This window comes from Tasmannia lanceolata, unplaced genomic scaffold (assembly GCF_043159265.1).
Source record: "Tasmannia lanceolata isolate RefF3 unplaced genomic scaffold, GAP_Taslan_0.1 ptg000018l, whole genome shotgun sequence".
NCBI lineage: Eukaryota > Viridiplantae > Streptophyta > Magnoliopsida > Canellales > Winteraceae > Tasmannia > Tasmannia lanceolata.
In genome coordinates, this window is record NW_027518695.1 from 54,966,473 (window position 1) to 54,990,083 (window position 23,611).

At 40.4% G+C, this 23,611-nt stretch overlaps 2 protein-coding genes and 1 pseudogene across 3 annotated transcripts in view; 2 read left to right on the plus strand and 1 right to left on the minus strand.

Moving 5' to 3' along the window:
• Positions 1-23,611, plus strand: part of LOC143850941 (putative disease resistance protein RGA3) — an 86,655-nt gene that overhangs the window by 32,069 nt on the left and 30,975 nt on the right. The gene's annotated exons all lie outside the window — the stretch shown is intronic.
• On the plus strand, positions 4,193-7,680 carry LOC143850475 (uncharacterized). The gene is made up of 4 exons (XM_077359724.1): positions 4,193-4,384; positions 4,444-4,903; positions 5,057-6,127; positions 7,046-7,680. Exons 1-4 carry the CDS (start codon positions 4,193-4,195, stop codon positions 7,678-7,680), a joined length of 2,358 nt encoding a protein of 785 aa, XP_077215839.1.
• On the minus strand, positions 21,383-21,853 carry LOC143850476 (putative mitochondrial protein AtMg00860 pseudogene; annotated as a pseudogene).

Below are 23,611 nucleotides of genomic sequence, written 5' to 3' on the forward strand. Positions count from 1 at the left end.
AATGCAAGAAAAAGATGAGAAAGGTTCAAGGGGTAGAGAATATGGGCTTAGTTTATTGAAAATAAAGTGAATGTGATCTGTACCTTAGAGTGATATGTCGGTCTTCATGCCTTGATCGTTCGCTGCAAGTAATGTCCAAGAGGAAGAGGAGAAAGAGAGAAAGAGAGAGAGAGAGAAGGTAAGAAGAGAAAGAGAAGAGGCAGTTGCACAAGGCCGATAGGGACAGAAAGAGGAGAGGAGGAAACAAAGAAAAAAAGGGCAATAAAGAGGGAGGCACTCTATGCAAGGGTGTGTTTTCTTTCTCGTCGATTCAAAATTAGGATTTATAGAAGGGTGTTGGTTTTTAAAGAGAGCGGTATGGATAACTGTTGGGCCATAAGGAGGCTGGCCTATAGAAAATAAGAAGAGGGGCTTAAGGGGTTAAGTAGTGGGCCATAGGGGGGTTAGCCAATAGGATATAAGAAAGGGGTTGGAGGTTTAAGTCGTTATAAGACCTTTTATGTGAGTTTGAGAATGGGTTTATAGTGGCGGGTCATGGTTAATAGGCAAGTAAAGTGAGCCATAGGTTGATGTGGACATCCTACCACGTCTAGGACTAATAAAATATGAATTAAAATATTAAATAAAATTTAAATAAAGAAAAAATAAAGGTGTATTACTACTCTAAATCACATCACTTAGACTTGAAATAATTAAAATAGAACAATAAATGGACACGATACCTTGGGCCCTCCACCTAAAAAATAACTAAATACCACCCAGGGGAATGTGGGGCCAAATCCCTCTCCTTTTGAATGCTGACTTAGCTCCCTCTTTTCTTCCACCTGTTTTTTCAACTCTTTTGGTACGATGAACCGCATCACACAATGACCCTCTTTCTCCGTTTTGCTTAAAATTGGGCTAAATCTTTAAGTTGAATCGTGGATAAATCTGTATGTTCGCAACAAATTTCACATGCATGAAAAAGAGCATCACACACAAAATGTATTGGTATCAAATTTCCCTCTTGCGAGAAGAGGTTTTATTAATTTTGGTAGGGATCGTACACATTCGGCTTTATTAGCCGTTAATTACATTTCTTGAAGAAAAAGAGAATACCTCTGATTATCCATCAATAGGTTCCCTATCTAAGTACAAATTTTTAATTAATTTATCCCCCAGAAAGATTTAATTTTTGTTAACAGATCTTCTCGGAGGAAATTTCATCTTCTCAAACTTTCTTCATTTTTTTCCTTCGGAGAAATGTCATCTTTATCGTCTTTCTTCGTTTAGAAAGTCCTTGGAAGAGACTTTAAAGGGAGTCTTCTGATTTGATTTGGTAGGGCCAGCCACTATACTCTTATTTTGATAGAATAGGTCCCACCTACTATGCACTCCACTATGCACCGAGTAGGCCTTACCATCACCAAAGGCTATGCTTAAGGTGGGGCCACTATTCCAGAACAAATGCTGACATTCTTTTTTTCACTGGATGCTTTGATGAGGGCATTATTTTACACTTGTTCCTATGAAGTGGGCCATCTGAATACATGCAGAATCCTAGTTTCACTAGGGTAATGGAGATATGATAAGCATGGAAGGATTATTTCATGAAATATAATTGGATGAAAATCAGGGATCGTAAGAGGCGTGTGATACTCTTTAAGAATTCATTCGGGAAAGGAGATAAGTATGCACAGATCATATGATAATCCTTGTTTCATAGGGAAAGGAAGATAAATACGAAAGACTCATGTAATTGGATGAGACTCCCATAAGGATTGATAATTTTCTCCCTGTTCTTGTATATAAAGACTGGGGCTCTTTTTTTTTGTTTTTTAATGTAAACAGCTTAAGGGCAAGGAGACACAGAGTGAGAGAGAGAGGAAATAAAAGCTTTGCCTTCCCCTCATCAGCATGGGCTTCATGGACTCCCGCAAGTCACTCATTTTCCCATGTTTAGTTTTTCTGTTCTCTCCTCTGGAAAAGATGACATATGTATGGATTTGTGGGATGTTTTCCCTCATCTTCATGATTGTACTGCAAGAACTCTACCACTTGAAGGAGTAAATTCTGGAGCCTTTTCTGCTGCGTTCATGTCTTTACAGATCTTTTTTTTTTTTTTTTTTAACTCTTTTCCAAGTACAAACCAGCACATGGAAGTTTCAAAGATTTCGTTGGGAACTATCTTTGCTCGCCATATGTTTGACACAACTCCCCACTGGTTTGACCACTGCGGGTGTAATTTATTGTTTGAGGGAATGCTTGATCTTAAGCTTTCTCTGCATCTTGGTCTTTTTATGTTGCTGCTACAACATTAAGGGCTCCATTGTATCTGAGAGTTGATTCCATCTTTACTCTTTTTCTATTGTTGTTGTTTCAAGATCACCTTGTGAATGGTTCGTTTGTGACGATCCGGGCACATTTACTCGTTGCTTCGTCATCCAGGTAATTTTAATTCTTAGGCTTTTTCACCATATTAGTAGAACATAACAGCCTTCTTCTCTGTTAGAAACATTTCTTGTGATTAGAGTTCTCCAATCTTCCCAAGCAGTTGTCTGTGTTGGAGTTAAAATTATGGTTTCACAACTGCAATCTCCCCTCAATCCAAGAGAACCCAAACCTCCAGGACCCAGGAGGAAAATCTTCAAAAGAAGAGGAGGGAAGGTTCTGGCCTTTCCAATCTCAACCCCAGCACAGTTTTTTCAACCTATTAAAGTCCTTTTAACTGCCCCATTGATCCCAACCCCTGGGACTAGCTCCCTCTTGTCTGTCTCTCCGACATTTTCTGAAAAAAGCCCTCCTCATTCTGAAATCTGGAGCACGATGAAAGAATATTGGCCAAATGAAAAGTTACCCATTGAAAGTTACCCTGCTCAGAAAGTTCGATCCCCCCCCTATATTCCCCCAAGCTGATCTAGAACTGGATGCTTGCACCCACTAGCCACTACAAGAAAGGAACTCATACCCACGAAATCTTTGAAAAACCAGTGAAACCTGTTTCTCCCTCACATAAAACTACCCAAAATCGAAGGCAAAGTCACCCATACCATAGACCCCAACCGGTTCTAGACCTTGATTCATTACCCTATCTGAAACCTCCCCCTCCGGCAAACCTTTCATATTTCATCCCCATGGGGGAAAAGCTTCTGAACCTCCTGGAGGAAGTTACTGGGGGAAACTCAGTAAAACATGGTGACTCAGTGAATGACTCAGTTGTCCTAACAAATGACTCATCTTTGACAATCCAAGTCAACTCTCCCAACCATCCCATCCTATACTCACCAATCTCATCAGGCCCACCCCCAAACCCAAAGCTAGTTAGAGCAGGAAAATTTGAAATCCTCTCTAGTCTTCAAAATGGGAGCCAAAACTTGTTTGAAAGTACAAATGGAACATTTTCAAAAATTGAAGCCCCCATTCTCCCACCCATCCCAAACTCACCAAATCAGGGAACCACAAGCACTCAAACCTGAAGACTTCCAAACCTTCCCCCATCCCATGCCCCCCCTCGGCCCACCACATTCTCAAACCTACGATATATCAAAACCCCCCAAGATTCTAGTTTGCCCACCCTTGCAATCCGAAAGATCCTGCTAAGCCAAGCCCTTTGTGGAACTCCTTGGTCACCCAACCAAAACCAAATGTGGTGGACACAAAGATAGAATTTCATACCCTGATTGAGGACGATCCTGGGCCAAAAAGAGCAAACTTTGAAAAAGAAGACTTCAAAAAAGCAAAAACCATGTGGAACCACTGTCTTCTAGGGTACTTCCTGGGGAGAAGACCATATTATCTAACCCTAAAGGAGCAACTGCTGAGGAAATGGAAGCCTAAAGGTGACTTTTCCCTCATGGCTCTCCCTAACAGCTATTTTCTCTTCAGATTTAGCAATGAGGAGGATAGCACAAAGGTATTAGAAACTCCAACAACCTATGGTGGTCGCACTCTCATTATTCAGAAATGGACTCCAGATTGTGCTCTTGAGAAGAAAAAATTAAAATCAATCCCTCTCTGGATAAAATCCCATGCCTACATTTAAAATTCTGGACCCCCACGGGGTTAGGCAAACTTGCAAGTTTAATTGGCCGGCCTCTCTACATGGACTCTCAAACTGCTGAAGGAACCAGACTCACCTTTGCTAGGGTGTGTATTGAGATTTCAGTTGAAGATTCTCTTCCAGACATTATCCACGTTCAAACTCCAACCGGAAATGAAAACACAAGAGGTAGAGTATGATTGGAGGCCAAGGGCCTGTAGCTTCTGCAAAGAATTCGGTCACACCACTGAACGCTGCAACCTAAACCAACCCAAAGTCAGCCAAAAACAGAAATCAAGAAGAGAATGGGTCCCAAAAGCAGTTCCTGATGAGAATGCCGGATCAAAGGAGGCAGACATACCACAGGTTACTACAGAAAACCCACCTGAGAGTCACAACCTATAATGCTTTTGAAATTCTGATAGAGGTTGAAGAAGATCCAGCCCTCACCTCCAAATTGCCCAGCCACCCCACACATTCCCCTTCCATGGCCTACAGATGTGGAGGACAAAATGAACAGCCCAAAAGATTCAGAATCTGTACCCAAAAAAACCTCCTCCTCCCCCCTTGTCAACCAAAAGCAACCTGTTGCCTCCCCAAACTCCCCCAAAGCTACCAGAAATAAAAAGAAGAACAGTCAAAAAGCTCCATTACAGCAAGTTACAACCATCCCTCCATCACCCCTTGACCTTCAAACGACCACCCCCTTCCAATCCCCTTCAACCACCTCCCCCTCCCAAAGCACCCAAAATCCTGAACTTGTCTCTTCTGATGATCCTGAACCAGTAATGATCAAGCCTAATTACAACCTTGTAGTTAGCCCTTCCTCTCCTCAAAATGTCTCCTTGAGAGCCCACTCCCCTCAAACCTATGTGCAAAATGAAAGTAATTAACGTCTGGAATGTCAGGGGTCTTTGCTCTAACTCAAAGAGGAAAGAAGTGAGTTAATCAGAAAATCCAGAGCTCCCATCTACTGCCTCACTGAAACAAAAGCAAAAATTCAAAAATTACAAGAGTATACCTCTTTCATTTGTGAAGGTTGGCAAGCCCACGGTGATTACTCTGCTGTGATAAAAGGCCATATCTGGATTCTATGGAATCCAAAGATTGTGGATATCACCATTCTTGAAGAATCAAGTCAGCACATTCATACTGAGGTACGAATGCTCCGAACAAATTATTGTTTTAACCTCACTACAATCTATGCTCACAATTACTACATTTCTCGTAGAGCTCTTTGGTCCAACCTCGAAACTTTAGAACCCCAGATAAACCTCCCCTGGCTTCTGACTGGAGATTTTAATGTTGTTAGATTTGCAAATGAGAGAATTGGAAATACAAATCATCATTTAAATGAAATGGAGGAATTCAATGAATGCATTTCAAACTGTGATCTTTCAGATCTGAGATCAAATAACCAAAGCTGGACTTTGCACAACAGATCCTCGGAAAACAGGAAACTGGCAAAGCTAGATAGGTCGTTGGTTAATGATCTCTGGCTTCACCACTTCCCACTACCCTTTGCTGAATTCCTCCCCCCTGGTATCTCGGATCATTGCCCAATATCCATCTCCATTGAACCCCATCAAAGCCTTGGTCCAAAACCCTTCAAATTCATGAACATGTGGCTGGAAGATCAGTCCATTTATCCAATTGTGGAAAGAGCCTGGAGCATAAAAGTTAAAGGAAACCCCATGTACCAACTCTGCCAGAAACTAAAGGAGGTAAAAGCTCATCTGAAAGAATGGAACAAAGACACTTTCGGCTGGATCGACTTCAGTAGTCCTCTGACCCGATTCCAGCTTGAAGAAACTCAGAGGCTTCTACAATCTAGCCCCCTTGATCCATCTCTCATAGCTCAAGAAGACAAACTCAGAACAGATTACATAAAAGCATCAAATCTTGAAGAGTCTCTATATCAGCAGAAATCCAAGGTCCAATGGTTGCAGTTAGGGGACTCCAACATAAGATTCTTCCATTTGGCCCTCAAAGCTCGTCAGCATCTAAACAGTATCATGGCCATTCACAGAGCTGATAATTCCCAGTCTACAGATCAGAGTGAGATAGCAAACTCATTTGTTCAGTATTTCAGTCGAATTCTAAACAATGGTAAGTCCAATTTGCATAACACCCCATGTCCAATCAGGAAACTAACGCCTGAAGAAGCCTCCCATCTATCAAGACCCATTTCCATTGAAGAAATTAGCAAGGCGGTAAAATTGGCCAGCAAGAGATAAGGTCCCCGGGCTGGATGGATTCAATGCTGCTTTCTTTCAGGCTTTCTGGTATGTCATTGCAGATGATTTTAATAAAGCTATCATTAACTTCTTCAAAAAAGGCACCCTTCTATCTGAAATCAACTCCACCTCTGTTGCCCTCATTCCCAAGTGCATAGATGCTACCTCCCCGGATAGATTCCGCCCCATTTCATTGTGCAATTTTGTATGTAAAACCATCTCCAAAATCCTTTCTGAAAGCCTGAAGACTGTTATGGGCAACCTTATCCATCCGGCTTAATCAGCCTTCAGTAGAGGGAGACAAATCCAAGACAATATTCTTCTTACTCATGATTTGTTGCATAATTTCCATTCCCCTTCATCCCCAAAATCCATGTGTTTAAACCTGGACCTTGCCAAAGCTTTTGACAAAGTTGATAGGACTTCCTTACTGAATTTCATGTGGAAACAAGGATTTGATGACAGATGGATCAACTGGATAACTGAATGTATAAACAAACCCACTTTCTCCATCTTCATAAATGGTACACCTCATGGATATTTCACCACCACAAACGGTCTAAGACAAGGAGATCCTTTATCCCCCCTCTTATTCTGTATTGCAATGGAAATGCTATCCATTCTTTTTGATGAATCCCTCTCTCAAAAAAAATTGAAACTCCTAACAGTAAAGGTGATGTCTCTATCACTCACCTCCTGTATGCAGACGACCTGATGGTGTTCACAAAGGGAAACATGAAGTGTGCATCTGAAATTCTGAACTGTTTGAGTCATTTCTCTTAAATTACAGGTCTTGACATTAACAAAGAAAAGAGTGAAGTTTTCTTTGCAGGTACTGGCCGTGGAACTAGAAGGCAAATCTCAAATGCTCTTTTTATCAGAGAGGGAAAATTACCCATCCGTTATTTGGGGTTACCTCTAATCTCTTCTCGTCTTTCTGCAAATGATTGTACCCCTCTCATCTCCAAAGTCAGGAAGAAAATGCAGCAATGGAATTGCAAAAACCTCAGTCAAGCTTGCAGAATTGAGTTAGTGAAATCTGTCTCGAGTACCTTTCACATATACTGGGCCTCTGCATTTGCTCTCCTGAAGGGAATCCTCCATAAGCTCGAGCAAATTTTTCGGGATTTTATTTGGGGTGGTTTGGACTCTGAAAAAAAATTCCATTCTGTCAACTGGAATGAGTTATGTAAGCCAAAAAATGAAGGGGAAGTTGGGATCAGAAAGTTGGATGAGATAAGTAAAGCTCTCCATATAAAGCTACTATGGAACCTGCTAAACCGTTCTTCATCCCTTTGGTCGAGATGGGTGTATAAGAAATACTGTAAAGGCAGGAACATCTGGACATTTCCAATGCCTTCGAAGCCATCGTCGTTGTTGCTTGCCCTTGCCCATTCGAACCATGTACAATGTAAGACCCACTAGGACACTCTGATGGACGGTCTCATGTGAAATTGATCGTGACCAAGACATGGGAAGTAGGATTATGACCAACACACGGGAAGAAGTAGGATATGACCAACACACGGGAAGAAGTAGGATATGACAAACACACTGGATCTGAAAAACACATTGGATCCAATCCGATCGATAAGGGATTTGAATGGATCGTGACTAGGACATATGTAGATCCGATCCAAAGTGGATCTGTTGGCACCCGTAGTTAACTTCTGATGGGAAGTTCCACCCGTGGTTTTAAGAATTCTGTGCGACTAATCCCTGTTGTAAAACAAGATGCGCAAGACAAAGTAGTTGATACCACTTTTGATTGATCTGAACCACCCACTTGATAATCCTTGTTTAAGCTCTCGTATTGTCCAAAACTCATGCCATTTATCCATGCCAAACAGGAAGTAATTGTTACTGAAGATGGGATTGCATGATTGGTGTGGTTTTTATCCAAAGCAATTCCTATAAAATGAATGGTTCAGATCAATTTAAGGTGGTTCACGCTCTGCTCTATTGGGCATGTCTTGGAAATAAATACAATTTTCTGTTCGCTGTGCCGGCTGATTATATGACTGGTTTACATTACATCAGTAGGCTGATAAAATGGATGGTTTGACCACATCTCCAGGGTCATAAACTGAATGGCTAGGATCATCTAATGCCATGTGGGTGGGTATAAATTATGCTTCTAATGTTCTCTTATTAAGCCTTCTAAAGGAATATGAATTAGGGCATTTTCCAACTACTACTCATTCTCTCTCCAAAAAAGTTTGGAAGAGGTAAACCCTAACCCTAACTAGGGATTTTTAATTGAAATTCAGTACTTTTGGATGGGTGCTTGGAATTACATAATCAGATTCAATTGTTTTGACTTCTAACTGAAGCAAAAATATGGTGAGGTTGGTTGGATTCGACCTGCATATCTAGTTTAGTTCACCCACTCGTTCCACTCTTTTTTCTACAGTACTTTTGCTTATTAGTGTTTGAGAATTTAAGTATCCAGGGAGATAGGGATCCTAAGATATCCAGGGATTTCATATCTCCACCCATTGTTTTTTGCAACTGTCCAATTACTCCCTTTATTTAGAAGTTCTCATCATCTAAAGAATGTAAACAAATGTTCAAGGGACCAAAACCCAGAGGTTGAAGAGAAATTGAGAGGCAAGAGTAGTAGTTATATGTAAACTATTAAGAAGTGAGAGTCGTAATAGGATAAGAAATACTTGTGCAAATTAAAAATGGGCAATAATATCCCCATTCCCTTGTTTTGATATGGCAATCCTTTTGAGTGATAAATCGACTCCCAAATATGATAAATCGACTCCCCATGTGTCTTTCTCTCTCCTCTGGGTTAGACAGAGAAAGAGGAGAGAGATAGACACTTGGGGAGTCGATTTATCATTTTGGGGGGTCAATTTATCACTGCTCTTTTTTAATCCTTGTAAGCTCTACCAGGATTGAGAAATACTTGTGCAAATTTATATGAGGGAAGTAAAAATTTAAATAAGGGAAGTGATATATCCTCCCCCTTTGATTACTTGGGACACCGAGCAACAGTGTATCAATGGCTGCATAAGGGTTGATGTACTTCACGTCAGAAGGATTCAATGGGCCTAGATTGTCACGTACAGTGCTGCTGGGTGTCCCAAGTAATCAAAAGGGGCAGATATATCACTTCCCTTATATACCCCCTTTTTTTAATATGGGACTCCTTTATTAAGCACATTTTTTTATTGGCTGTTAATATGTTTTTTGTTAATTGGAACTGCATTTAATAACTAGTTAGAAAATAGGAGATTTTATGTGGTGAGCGTGCGTGAAGTCCAGTATTATTTAAAAATTAATGATCCAAACCGTTCATTTGTTGGGCCACAACATAAATAGGTTGTACCCCGTAGATCATCCTATGGAAATTATCTACGGGGTGCTGCATATTTACGATGTGGCCCGACAAATGAACGGCTTAGGTCATCCTATGTAGTGAACGGTTTCGATCATCTTGTACTTTTGAAAAAAATATTGGATTTCACGCGCTGTGTGGTGCTGCCACATGTCCGCCCCTCCTCTATCCCGCAATTTAAAAAAGTCTAAATTCCAAAAGACTTTAATAAAAAAGCAGCCCCTCCTTTATACATTTTTAAAGAAGAAAAGTACGGAATGCGGGCTAATATTTGGAGTGATTACGTATTGCGGGCACCTTTTAAAACAAGAACAAAAAACAGGCTAATCTTTAAAATCAGATTGGAAAAAGACCCTGGTACCCTTCTGACATCGACAGAAACGTCATTCAACTTCCTTTTTCATTACTGCCCATTAAATTGGCGCTTCACGGGGCTTCTTTTGGTTCATATGACCGCGTATTTGAACCGAAAGAACCTTGGGTTCGTTTCTATCTTGGCCGTCAGAAATAACTAGAGACGGATGGATGCTTGACACGTGTTGAAAAACTTTTTGGACGCTGACAACCCAAAGTCAATCATTATCTTTTCTCACTTCTCTTTTGGCTTAGAATGGTAATGTTATTGAATATGTCTCTTTTGGCTTTGGGTTCGTTTCTATCTTTTCACTTCTCTTTTGGTCCTCACTTCTCTTTTGGTTTATAACGGTAAAATTATTGAATACGCCTCTTTTGGCTTAGAACTATGACGTTATTGAATATTTTATTATTTCTCATGTCTCTTTTGGCTAAGAACGCCGCCCGATTCAGGAGTACACCGCCGGAATATTAAGGGGTGCGCCAACGGAAATAAGGTGTAAGCCGGCGGAAATAAAGGGGTACGCAGAAAGCGTAAATAAAGGGTAAGCTGGCGTAAATAATGAGGACCAAAAGATAAGGGAAAAGATTCTAAGCCAAAAGAGAAATAGGGTGTACTCCGGCAGAATTCATGGGTACGCCAGCGGAAATAATGGGTATGCCGGCGAAAATAATGGGGTACGCCAGCTGAAAACATACATAATGAGGTAAGCCGGCCTAAATAATGAGGACCAAAAGAGAAGGAAAAAGATTCTAAGGCAAAAGAGAAATAGGGTGTACGCCGGCGTAAATAATGGGGTAAGTCGGTGTAAATAATGAGGACCAAATGAGAAGGGAAAAGATTCTAAGCCAAAAGAGAAATAGGGTGTACACCGGCGGAATTCATGGGTACGCCAGCGGAAATAATGGGTACGCTGGCGGAAAGCGTAAATAATGAGGTAAGACGGTGTAAATAATGAGGACCAAAAGAGAAGAGAAAAGATTCTAAGCCAAAAGAGAAATAATGGGGTAGGTCGGCGTAAATAATGACGACCAAAAGAGAAGGAAAAATATTCTAAGCCAAAAGAGAAATAATGGGTACGCCGGCGGAAAGCGTAAATAATGAGATAAGCCGGCGTAAATAATGAGGACCAAAAGAGAAGGGAAAAGATTCTAAGCCAAAAGAGAAATAGGGGGTACGCCGGTGTAAATAATGGGGTAAGTCGGCGTAAATAATGAGGACCAAAAGAGAAGGGAAAAGATTCTAAGCCAAAAAGAGAAATAATGGGTACGCCGGCGGAAAGCGTAAATAATGGGGTAAGCCGGCGTAAATAATGAGGACCAAAAGAGAAGGGAAAAGATTCTAAGCCAAAAGAGAAATAATGGGTACGCTGGCGTATATAATGGGGTACGCCGGCGGAAATAGGGTGTATGCCGGCGGGATTCATGGGTACGCGGGCATAATTAATGGGTAAGCCAGCATTAAATAATGGGGTAAGCCGGCATTAATAATGAGAACCAAAAGAGAAGGGAAAATATTCTAAGCCAAAAAAGATGTATTCAATAACGTTACCATTCTAAGCCCAAAGAGAAGTGAGAAAAGGTAACGCTGCTCAGTAAAGTATCCAATAATGTTAACGTTCCAAAAAGTTTAAGTTTTCCAACACGTGTCAAGCATCCATCCGTCTCTAGTTATTTCCGACGGCCAAGATAGAAACGAACCCAAGGTTCTTTCGGTTCAAATACCCATTCAAACGAACCAAAAGAATCCTCGTGAAGTGTGCCAATTTAATAGGCAGTAATGAAAAATAAGGACTTTGTCGATGCCAGAAGGGTGTCAGGGTCTTTTGACCACTCGATTTTGAAGATTAGCCCTTTTTTGTTCTTATTTTAAAAGGTGCCCACAATCCATAATTACTCGAAACATCAGCCCCCATTCTGTACTTTTCTCTTTTTAAAGCTCATATCTCTCTCTCTTATTACAAATTGCACCGTGTCCAAAGCCTAAGAATAAAGAAAATCGTTTCTTATTCCAAGTCACCTCATCAATCTCTCGTTTGCCAAATCATCCACTAAATACTACTTTTAATTTCCTCATATTAATCACTTTTTCAGCTATTTTCTCTTTTGGTTAGTGGTACATCTGCTGCTTAAATACGAGCGAACATCTGTTGCTTATCTCAAAATCGTTTCATATCCCCATTCCTCTCCACCATCTGATACTTCCATACCATTTATGTTGATGAAAAACAATTAATGGCGATGGCTGTCTTGTAGCCGTAGGTAATTTTAAAGGCCACCCTTCCTCCCGCGGCCCTTCATCTAGCATGACCCTTGGTCTTTATAATGCCCGAGCCTTCTTCTCTAAAATGAACAAGCATTTATCTTCTAAGGATTCCAAGTAAGTTTTTTCTCTTTTTTATCTCGCCATCTTCTCTGTTTCAACAGCAGCCCTAGTTGCAGATTTATCCTCCTTTTTTTATTTTTAGTTCTCGGGTTTGCCGGTGAAAGATCAGATCAATCAAGGACCCTCCTTTGTCAACAAACTGTAATGTTGCTGCTATTCCGAAGATGATCGGTCCTCCATCGCCAGATGCTTATCAGTCAGTGCTGAAAACCTTCATCTGATTCCTGTGATGCTAACCAGACATGATCTTTGGATTACTTATTTGAACACTGGCAAGAAGTTATTATCGTCGTCTTCTAATCAGCTCCATCAGGCTTCACTAATCCAATTCTCTTTTCTTCCTGACTTTTGGTACTATACATTCTTTGGGTGTATCTTCATAGCTTCACTAACCCAGATTTCCATTTCGGGATGGATAATCTTACATAGTGAACACTTCAAAAGGGCATCTTTCTAATGCATTTAAAGTATAAAAGGGCATCTTTCTAATGCAATTAAAGTATGGGTATGCCCAAATATGTCAGAACTCCAATTGTTTCCTTTTTTTTAAATCATAAAATGAGATGCTTTCATTTCAGAGATTTTGTATTTAGCAATGGTTAATATGGAAGGGTGCTTAAATTTGCCTTGTTAGGCTCACAATTGCTTCCTAAAATCCAAAATTAGTTGTTTGAACCATAGTTCAAATTAAAATAAAATATGGAAATCAAATTGGTATATCACTCGATATTTGATTTATGAGTTATTATATGATGTCTGTCCGTAGCTGCCTACAATTTAAGAAACATGCTAGGCTCACAGTTTTGCTTACAAGGTCAGAGATTGTACAATAGGACCCAAATAAACAGGTTTTGCAACTTTTAAATAAACTCGGAACATGTAAGTTATTCTATTTCCATACAAAAATCACAAAAAAGAGAACTAAATTAGGAAAAAAGCGTCAAAACATCATAAAAATGTAAAGGATACTGTCATGATGTGTTAAATATAATGGAAGCATTGCCTTAATGATGAACCCCACTGAAATGTGACAGAAGGTAGCCCAATATTTGAGGATGGTGAACTAAGTATCTTTGGAAGTCAATTGAGATGGCCATCTATATAAAACATATATTACTTGGAAAATCAAATAAATAGGAGAAAACATGATCGGTGGTTCGTTGAAATTGGGAATTAGGCTTTAGATGATGTTATTACTCATTGCAACACGTTGTTGTTCTCTTTTCTAGAAAAGCATGGGAGGTTTAGCCCCTCTCTCTCATCCAAGAGGATGCCCATGACATGGTGTGTTCACTGAGAAGGAAATTGTATTATTTTGATACTAAGTGGGATACTTATGATGGGTTTGAGTTTTCATTTGGGATGCTTAAGGGTGCTATTTGTTTGTATTATTCTTATGCCTTTTTCTTATTTTTCTAAGAGAGGGAGATTTGTGAAGAAAAGGATGAAAGATAGTTAATTCGATTTTTCGTATTGTTTTTCTTAGTTTGTGACTGAGTGGCCAATTATGGTCAAATTCCTTTTTTTGTAGTTTGTGACAGGATTTTTATGCAATACTATTTCATTTTGGAAGAGGATTTGTTTGAACATGGATTTAAGTTAATTAATTGATGTGGAAATTCCGGCCCCTTGTAACCTGGCTAGCTCTGTTTCTAAGCCCTTCCAAGATACCCCTTCTGACATTCTTTCTCCCAACCCTTATGCTGCTCTTGTCTTGGATGATCCAGAAGAGCCCGAATCTTCCCAACCTTCTCAAAACTCTTAAATCATCTCCCCAACATCTCCTTTAGAACCATCAAAACCCATTTCAAACTCCAACCCAATCCCACAGAAAATTCAAAACCAGTCATCCCCTGACCCAACAAAACACATTTCAAACCCCAACCCGATCCCACAGAAAATTCAAAAACAGTCCTCCCTGACCCAACAAATGACTTCAGTCAAGTCCCACAAAATTCTCTCAACTCAGGTGCCCAATGAATATTCTATGAGCGTGGAATATTAGAGGTTTGTGCTCTGATACAAAAAGGAAGGAAGTGAAACATTTCTTAACCTCAAATCGTATCCCCCTTCGTTGCCTAATGGAAACTAAAGCCAAGGTTGATAAATTGGCTGATTATTCAAAAGAAATCAATGATGAATAGGTTGCTCATGGCAACTATGATCATGTCAGTAAAGGAAGAATTTGGACATGTGGGATCCATTCAAAGTTGCAGTTAATATTTTGAAGGAATCTAACCAGCTTATTCACTATGAAATCCACCTGTTACAAATCAATCAGAAATTTCTTTTGACCTCAGTATATGGCCTTAACTATGGAGGTGCTAGAAGATCTCTCTGGGATGATTTAGAACAAATTGCTGGTTCTGTCACCTCCCCCTGGATTGTCCTAGGGGATTTCAATGCTATACGGTTTTCTGAGGAAAGAGTCGGAATGGCCTCTGTTTACCCTTCTTACATGGAAGAATTTAATAGTTGCATTGCCAACTGTTCTCTGGTGGATATGCGATCGGATGGTCAAAGTTTATCATGGAACAATAGGAGCTCAGAAGACAAGAAACTGGCTCGACTAGACAGAACTCTGGTAAATGACTCTTGGATCAGTGTATACCCTCTTTCTTACACAACATATAAACCTGCTGGCATTTTCTGATCACAATCCGATGGTTATCAGTTTTGAAAATCAAGTGAGGATGGGCCCAAGACCATTCTGATTCATGAATATGTGGCTAGAAGACACTTCCTTATATCCCGTTGTGGAAGAGGCCTGGAATATAAAGATTCTGGGAAATCCGATGTATAGGCTCTCTCAAAAACTTAAAGAAGTCAAAAGAAGAATAGAAATCTGGAACAAAAATGTTTTTGGTCGGATTGATGTTAAGCTTCCAATCATCAGATCCTCTCTCCATCTGACAGAAATCTTATTAAGGAGGAACACAAGCTGAGAGATGAGTTCTCCAGAGTTGCTCATTTGGAAGAAAATATGACTCGTCAGAAAGCCAGAGTTGATTGGTTGAATCTTGGAGATTCAAACTCCAGCTTTTTCCATTCAGCAATCAAGTCCAGACTACACAGAAACCACATCGTTTCCATGGAAAATACTCAAGGTACTACGACCAACGACCCTCATCAGATCTCTGAAATCCTTGTTGAACATTTCCACAAACTTCTCAACAATGGCAAATCTGGTTGCCACCCTCTCCCTCATCCATTCAGCACCCTCACTTCTGATGAGGCAGCAATGCTTTCTGCACCTGTGTCTTCGGAGGAAATCGAAAATGCAGTTTTCAGCATGAAGGGAGATAAAGCTCCTGGACCCGATAGATTTAATGGCCGATTCTTTCACAAGTTCTGGTACTTGGTTGGTTCTGAATTCTCTACTGCAAGAAAAAACATTTTTGAAAAGAAAAAAATGCTGAAGGAAATAAATGCAACATTTGTTGCATTGATTCCAAAAGGAATTGATGCTACCTCCCCTTCAAAATTTAGACCCATTTCCTTATGTAATTTTGTTTACAAAACTATCACCAAAATTCTTGCCCTCAGAATGAAATTGGTGATAGGAAAACTTGTTAGCCCTTCTCAATCAGCTTTCATTCATGGTAGACAGATTCAAGAAAATATCCTTCTAACCCATGATTTGCTTCATAATTTCCATCATCCATCTAGAAAACCAAAAATGTGTCTCAAAATTGATTTGGCAAAAGCATTTGACAAAGTAAATCGAGAAGCTTTGCTCTCTTTCATGTCCCTGCAAGGTTTTGACCAGACATGGTGTTCTTGGATTGATGAGTGCAGTAATACCCCCTCTTTCTCTATCCTTTTCAATGGCACTCCTCAGGGTCACTTGAAATCTACCAATGGTTTAAGACAAGGAGATCCCTTATCCCCCCTCTTATTCTACCTTGCAATGGAAATCCTATCCAGATTAATTGAATCAGCTATTATCCTTAAGAAAATCACCCCTGCTTTTTCCAAAGGAAATCTAACAATCTCCCACCTTCTTTTTGCTGATGACCTCATGATCTTTGCCTCTGCTGATGATCACTCAACCCAAGGCATCCTGGATTGTCTCCTTGAATTTGAAAATTGCACTGGCCTTAAAGCTAACCTTTCCAAAAGTGAAATTTTCTTTTCAGGTACCTTCTCCTGAGACAATCGAAGAATTACTCAAAAAATGGGGATCTCCCATTAAATACCTTGGCCTTCCCCTTATCTCTGGGAGGTTGACAACTGCGGATTGTATGCCCATTGTTGGAAAAATCAGACAAAGAATTCAAGCCCGGTCATATCAGTCTCTCTCTAAGCTGGTCGAGTAGAGCTTGTAAAATCTGTTTTATCTTCTTTCAACCTCTATTGGTCATCCGCCTTCAAGCTTCCCAAAGGAATCATTGTCAGAATTGAAAAGCTAATGCGAGATTTCATTTGGAGTGGTCCTGACCTGAAGAAGAAGATTCATACTGTCTCCTGGGATGATATTTGTCTCCCCCAATGTGAAGGTGGTTTGGGTCTAAGAAAAATTGAACAAATCAACACTGCTCTTCAAATTAAGCTACTTTGGAATATTTTGCAAGATAGCAAGTCCTTATGGAGACAATGGCTCAATTCAAAATATATCCAAAAGCAGAGTATCTGGACCATAAAGATGCCGTCCAAGCCTTCTTGGGGTCTAAGAAGTGTTCTTCAAGCCCGTGATATTGCAGTGAATTACATTTGCTATGCAGTTGGGAAAGAAGATGAAATTGACTTGTGGCACTTCCCCTGGCACCCTGATGGAAAAATCTCCACTCAAATACCTAAGTCTACAACAGACCCCTGTCTTGCAGACGCAAAAATGCCCAGTGATATCCGGAGAAGTGATGGATGGCACGCTATACTGGATAATGACTCTCTGCGTGAGGAGAAACTTCTTCTTAACAGAGGTATTTTTATTCATGATAGTAAAAATATTCCTATTTGGAAGCCATCTTTGGACGGCAGTTTCTCTACTCACAGTGCTTGAGATAACATCCGTCACCACTCGCCTAAGATTCCATGGTTCAAAACCTGCTGGTTCATTGGCCATATCCCAAAGCATTCTCTGACTGTTTGGCGAGCCCTCCAAAACAAACTCCTCACAAAGGAAAAATTGCGTACCAACCTTCCTCAGATTGATACCAGATGCAACCTGTGTCAGGCACATGCCGAAACTGTCGACCATCTTTTCTTTCAATGTGGATACTCTTGTTGGGTTTGGCATTTCGTGCTCTGGAAATTCAACAGCAGAAGAAAACCTTGTGTTACTCTGAAAGATGAAGAAGAATGGATTCGAATTAACAGAACAGGAAAAGGTCAAGCCGTTACTGCTCTAAAAATTGCTTTTGCTTCAGCAATCTTCAGAATTTGGAAAGAAAGTAACTACAGGCAATTTCATAATAAAAAACTTCACAAATCAGTGATCCTTCGGATGATCATTGCAGATGTCAAAGAAAGAATAAGCTGGCTGCAATTCCAAGATGAAGATTCTGAAGAGAAAAGAAATACTGCCCTGCTGTTTGGGTACAAGTTCAATGCAAAGAAACCATCGGAAAAAACGTGCACCTAGAAACCCCCAACCTCTGAAGTGTTCAAGCTGAACACTGATGCCTCCCTTAATTCCGATGGTGGAGGCTTGGGGGGCCTCATTCGAAATGATGAAGGGATGCTGCTATCGATGTTCTCTTTGAATACAATAAAAAAGGAGATTTTCAAGTTGGAAATCTGGGCTATCTACAAAGGTCTCAAGGAGGTCATTATCAGAGACATTCGGAGAATTTGGATTGAATCTGACTCAAGTTACGTTGTGGAAGTCATTAATGGAAAGATAAAGCCCCCATGGAGATTGGTTAACCTCATCTTCCACATTAGGAAAATTCTGTCCACTTTCCGTTCCTAGAGGATCTCTCATGTTTGGAGAGAAGCTAATCCTGCTGCTGATCTTTTATCTATAAGATCTTGTCCATGGAAAGACAACTCCATCCCTCTTCCTCTTTGCCCTCAGAATCTCTTAACTTGTTTAAATTTGGACAGAGATGGACATATCTACCATAGAATGTAATTTGCTTCTTCTACTGTTGATGATGCTGCTGGAAGACTGCTCCTCTGTGCTCCACTTCTTGGTGCCGCCTCATTGGGTTGTAACGATAAATCCCTCTTCTAGAAGTTGCTACCCCCCCACATCCTTGCTCCCTGCTGAAGACTTTTGGTTTGATGGCTTATCTACCTGGCTCTTGGTGCAGAATGCCTTATTCTGTCTGGCCCTTGACTTTTTTCAATTGTATTGTTTTCTCCTGTAGTGGGCTGTGCTGGATTCTTATCCCCAAATTGTTGGCTTTTGAGCCTCCTTGATTTTATTCTTTTTTTTTATGAATTCTGGTAGGGGTCTGCCTAACCCTAGCTTACCAATAAAAATAATAAAAAAAAAAAAACAGTAACAGAAGCATTTGAATCTTTTCACTTGTAAAGAACATATATGGACGTTTGGAATATGAAAAAGGGGACTTTTTTTGGACGTTTGATAAATTCCACACTATCTTCTTGTGTTACGGTTTTCTTTTGAAAAATCGTGGATCAAGTGTGGAAAGTTTATTTGAGTTCTGGTTATTGCAATTTCTTATTCTTCCGCTCTCATTACATACGAGAGCCAAAATAAGGCCAACCTAGTGGACGGATTGGATCAGTGCAGGTTCAACCAGGCTGTATCGCACATTTTGTTGTTTTTACCATGGTTGCTCACCAGTGAATGAAGCAGTTCTTTTTACCAATAGTATCATTGCCATTGTAGGCCATATAACATTGCAATCTTCGCTTATTATGAACTCCCCTTACCTCTTGTCTTTACCTCATTTCCAGAACCTACCACGGACATCTTCCTCAGATGAACATTCTAGATCATATAACAGTGGCTAGTTCTTATATTCCAATACGCGTGGGTACCACATGAGTGATCCAAACCCTTTATCTCTGGGCCACACACTATGCTCTAAGTTCCTAACCATCCGATCAATCGAAGTTTTTCACACTGTAACCTTGCTGGGTCTACATCATCCAAAGGTTGGAGATCCTTGACTGTGGGGCCCACGAAAATGAATGGTTTTGGATCATGTGACATGTTACACCCAGCGGCGCACGTCAGTGTCACGCAGCTCCTCCTCTTCTATTTTACGCAGTTCAGTCCTTTTCTCATTTCTTTGTACAGAAGAAAGAATGCAAAAAGCAAAAACATAACAGGAGGTGATTTTTTCACCCCCACTGTAGGATTATGCTCGCCCCTTTTTTTAAGGTGAATTCTGGCAGAGTTTAACACTTTTTGATGTCAAATCATGTTAGGGAGGGGGGGGGGGGCGCATAATCCTACAGGGGGGTGTGAAAAAATCATCTCCCAGACATAACGCGTTCTCTCTATTTGGTAAGAGCCTCTGTGAAGACCATTTACCTTCAGATTTTAAACAAGAGTAAGGCAAAAGGGAAGAAGGCTATTGTTAGGGTTTCAAAAGCTTTGTTTAAGGCTTTAGGCTATAGAGGTACTTGGAGGAGTTTTTTTTTTTGTTCTTTTTCTCTTTCTTATAGGGTTTTTGATGATTTTGTTGTTTCCTCTCTTGTTTATTGATAGGATCCAAATAGAGTTAAATAGAAACTAAACAAAAATAGATGAGTTCGTCCGTTTCGAGGGGGACGATGCCTCCTTACAAAAGCTTTGTTGAGAAAAACCAATCTGTCTTCTCCTTCCTTCTATTGAAACTTGTAAACATGATCCCACAAACTACAACTGCCAAACTTAACAACAAATTACAATACGACAACACATACGACACCTAACCTGCTAATAACTGTAAAAGAACAGAACACACATTTTACATAACTGAAAATACATGTGACCCTATCATTCCACCCCATTTAATGTCAACCTTGTCCTCAAGGTTGAAAATGAGGGAACCTTTCTTGAAATTGCTGAAAGTTCTCCCATGTAGCATCATGCCGTGGAAGATTCGCCCACTCTACTAAGACTTCTGTTGTAGCTCTATTATTTCTTTTCACCATCCTCCGGTCAAGAATAACTGATGGTTCAGGCTGTAGTGTTCCGACTGCTTTAACTGGTGCTAGCAATGGATATGCCACTGAATGAGCCCCAATTTTTCTTTTAAGTAGTGAAACGTGAAAAACTGGATGGAGTTTAGAATCAGCTGGTAAGTCCAGTTTATATGCTACTGGTCCAATTCGATGTAACACTTGAATGGGCCAAAAAAACATGGGGATAGTTTCAGGTTGGATCTGTGTGATACCGATGTCTGTCTGTATGGTTGGTGGCGAAGATATACCATGTCTCCTTCATTAGATTCTCTCTCAGTGCGATGTTTGTCAGCTTGCATTTTTGAGCTTGTAGTAAATTTTCCTTCAAGTCGAGCAAGATCTGATCTCTGCTCTTCAGTTCCTTGTCTAAAGCATCAACCTTGGTGGATTCCGGCAGGTATGTAGTGATTGTAGGAGGTGGCCTTCCATATGCAGCTTCAAATGGTATCATTTTGGTTGAAGCATGGTATGTGGTATTATACCACCATTCAGCCCACGGAAGCCATTTTGTCCTTTGTTTAGGATGAAATCCTGTGAAACACTGAAGATAAGTTTCTAAGCATCTGTTTACTACCTCCGTTTGGTCATCCGTTTGTGGATGGCATGCTGTACTCATGAGAAGCTCGCTGCCTTGAAGTTTAAAATATTCTTGCCAAAATTGACTGGTAAAGACGGGGTCACGGTCAGAGACTATGGATCATGGCATTCCATAGGAAATTGAGGCATAGAAATGGCATTGAAACAGTTGCTGTCATTTTGTCGAGACAAAGCATCGGCAACCACATTTTCCTTCCCTTTCCGGTATACTATTTCATAGTCATATCCCAACAATTTGGATACCCACTTTTGTTGCTCAAGGGTGGATACTCGCTGCTCCAAAAAGAATTTTAAGCTGCGGTGATCTGTCAGGATTTTGAAATGCTGACCTATGAGGTAGGGTCGCCACTTCGTTACTGCATGCAAGATGGCAAGCATCTTCTTTTCATAAATTGATATGCCGAAGTTTTTCCAGATAATGCTCTGCTAGTGAAGGCGATAGGTCTTCCCTCCTGCATCAATACTGCACCAATGCCACTCCCTGACACATCACACTCGATAAGAAATGTCTTGGAAAAATTTGGTAGAGCCAATACGGGTGTTGTGGTCATAGCTACTTTTAAATCTGAAAAGGCTTTCTCTGCTTCAGGACCCCAATGAAACGAGTCTTTTCGAAGAAGAGCAGTTAGGGGAGCACTAATTTTTCCATAATCTTTGACAAATTTTCTGTAGTACCCCGTGACTCCCAAGAACCCACGTAGGCCCTTCACGGTACTTGGTCGAGGCCATTCAACCATGCTCGCAATTTTGTTTGGATCTGCTGCTACACCTTCTTGCGATATTATGTGACCAAGATATTCGACATCTTTTCTTCCAATGCACATTTAGACCTTTTGATAAAAAGTTGGTTGGCCTGGAGTACCTCCAGGGTCTTTTTTAAATGTAGCAAATTTTCTTCCCAATTGGTGCTATACACTAATATATCATCAAAAAATACTAGTACGAACTTCCGTAGATATGGTCTAAAAATGCATTCATGAGTGACTGAAAAGTAGATGGTGCATTTGACAGTCCAAAGGGCAATACCAGAAATTCATAATGTCTGTCATGTGTGCGAAATGCAGTCTTTGGAATCTCAGGTTCATACACACGAATTTGATGATATCCGGATCACAAGCCAAGCTTGGAAAAATAGCATTATATCTGTGCAATTCGTCGAGAAGCTCATCAATCACCGGTATTGGAAACTTGTCTTTCACTGTCACTTGATTTAATGCTCTATAATCGATGCAGAGTTGCCATGTTTCATCTTTTTTCTTAACCATTAGCACTGGAGAAGAATAAGGGCTCACACTAGGTCTTATAATCCCAACTTGCAACATTTCTTGCACAATCTTTTTTATTTCGGATTTTTGGAAATGTGGGTACCTATAAGGTCTCACATTGATGGGATGAACTCCAGTTTTAATCGGTATCTTATGGTCTTGTGATCTAGGAGGGGGCAATTTACTTGGTTCAACGAAAAGGTCTGAAAAATCCTTAAGCAATTTAGAAAGGTTAGAAGGTTCAAGTTCGTTCATACCAGTATCAATAATGGGTCTGAGTTGTGCTACCACACCTGATTGCTGACTGCGTAAGAGCTTTTCAATGCTATTCAAAAGTTGCCAATTTTGTCACTCCAGATGTTTGCCCAATGATGTAATATTCACGATCGCCAATTGAATAGTTCATAGACATCTTAGAGAAGTCCCATACAATAGGACCCAACATTCTAAGCCATTGGATACCCAAAACTACATCGGATCCTTTCATGGGTAATAAATACATGTCTGTGCTTAGTGTGTATTGTTGGATTTGCAGGTGTACATTGGAGCACCGTCCTTGACATTTTATCTTTTTACCGTCTGCAACTGCCACTTTAAATGTTGGATGCTCTATCACTGGATATCCTAATCTTGAAGCTAAGCGAGCATTCAAAAAATTATGGGTACTTCCAGAGTCGATCAAGATGGAGACAGTTAGTCTCCTGATTTGGCCAGACACCCGCATGGTTTGCGGTGGACTCAGTCCAGATAGAGCATGGATAGAAATCTCCAGCACTTCTGATTCCTCAGATGCTTCAAGTGCTTCATCTGCTTCTTCTTTCTCGTTATCAGATCCTCCATCTAAGAGAAATAACTGTTGTCTTTTACACTGGTGACCTGGAGCGAATTTTTCATCGCAATTGTAACAAAGCCCTTTGTCACGTCTCTCTTGCATTTCACCCGGTGTCATCCTTTTTATGGGCAGTCCAGTGGATTTTGGAGTTGATTAACTCGGAGTGTTCTTCAAATGCCTTAGCCGTTGTAATTTCTCTTCTTGCATTCGTGCTAGACCTATGGCAGTGGTCATAGTTTTGGGTTGAAACATACGCACTTCAGCACCAATTTCTTCTTTTACACCACTAACAAAACATCCTATGAGAGCCTTTTCAGTCCAACCCTGTACACGATTGGCCAACCTCTCAAATTGAGTTTGGTATTCCCGCAATGTCCCTTGTTGGCGTAGTTTTGATAATGCAGCGTCAAAATCCTCATATTCGGTCGGACCAAATTGAACACAAATGGCTTCAGTTACATCTGTCCAGGTTAAGTGTTGTTGAG

Excerpts from the sequence above, each read along its gene's own strand:
- LOC143850475 (XM_077359724.1), top strand. The coding sequence starts at position 4,193 with ATGAAAACACAAGAGGTAGAGTATGATTGGAGGCCAAGGGCCTGTAGC. Across the intron at positions 4,385-4,443 it reads AGGAGGCAGACATACCACAG|AGGTTGAAGAAGATCCAGCC; the intron begins GTTACTACAGAA and ends AAATTCTGATAG. Across the intron at positions 4,904-5,056 it reads AACCTATGTGCAAAATGAAA|GTTGGCAAGCCCACGGTGAT; the intron begins GTAATTAACGTC and ends TCATTTGTGAAG.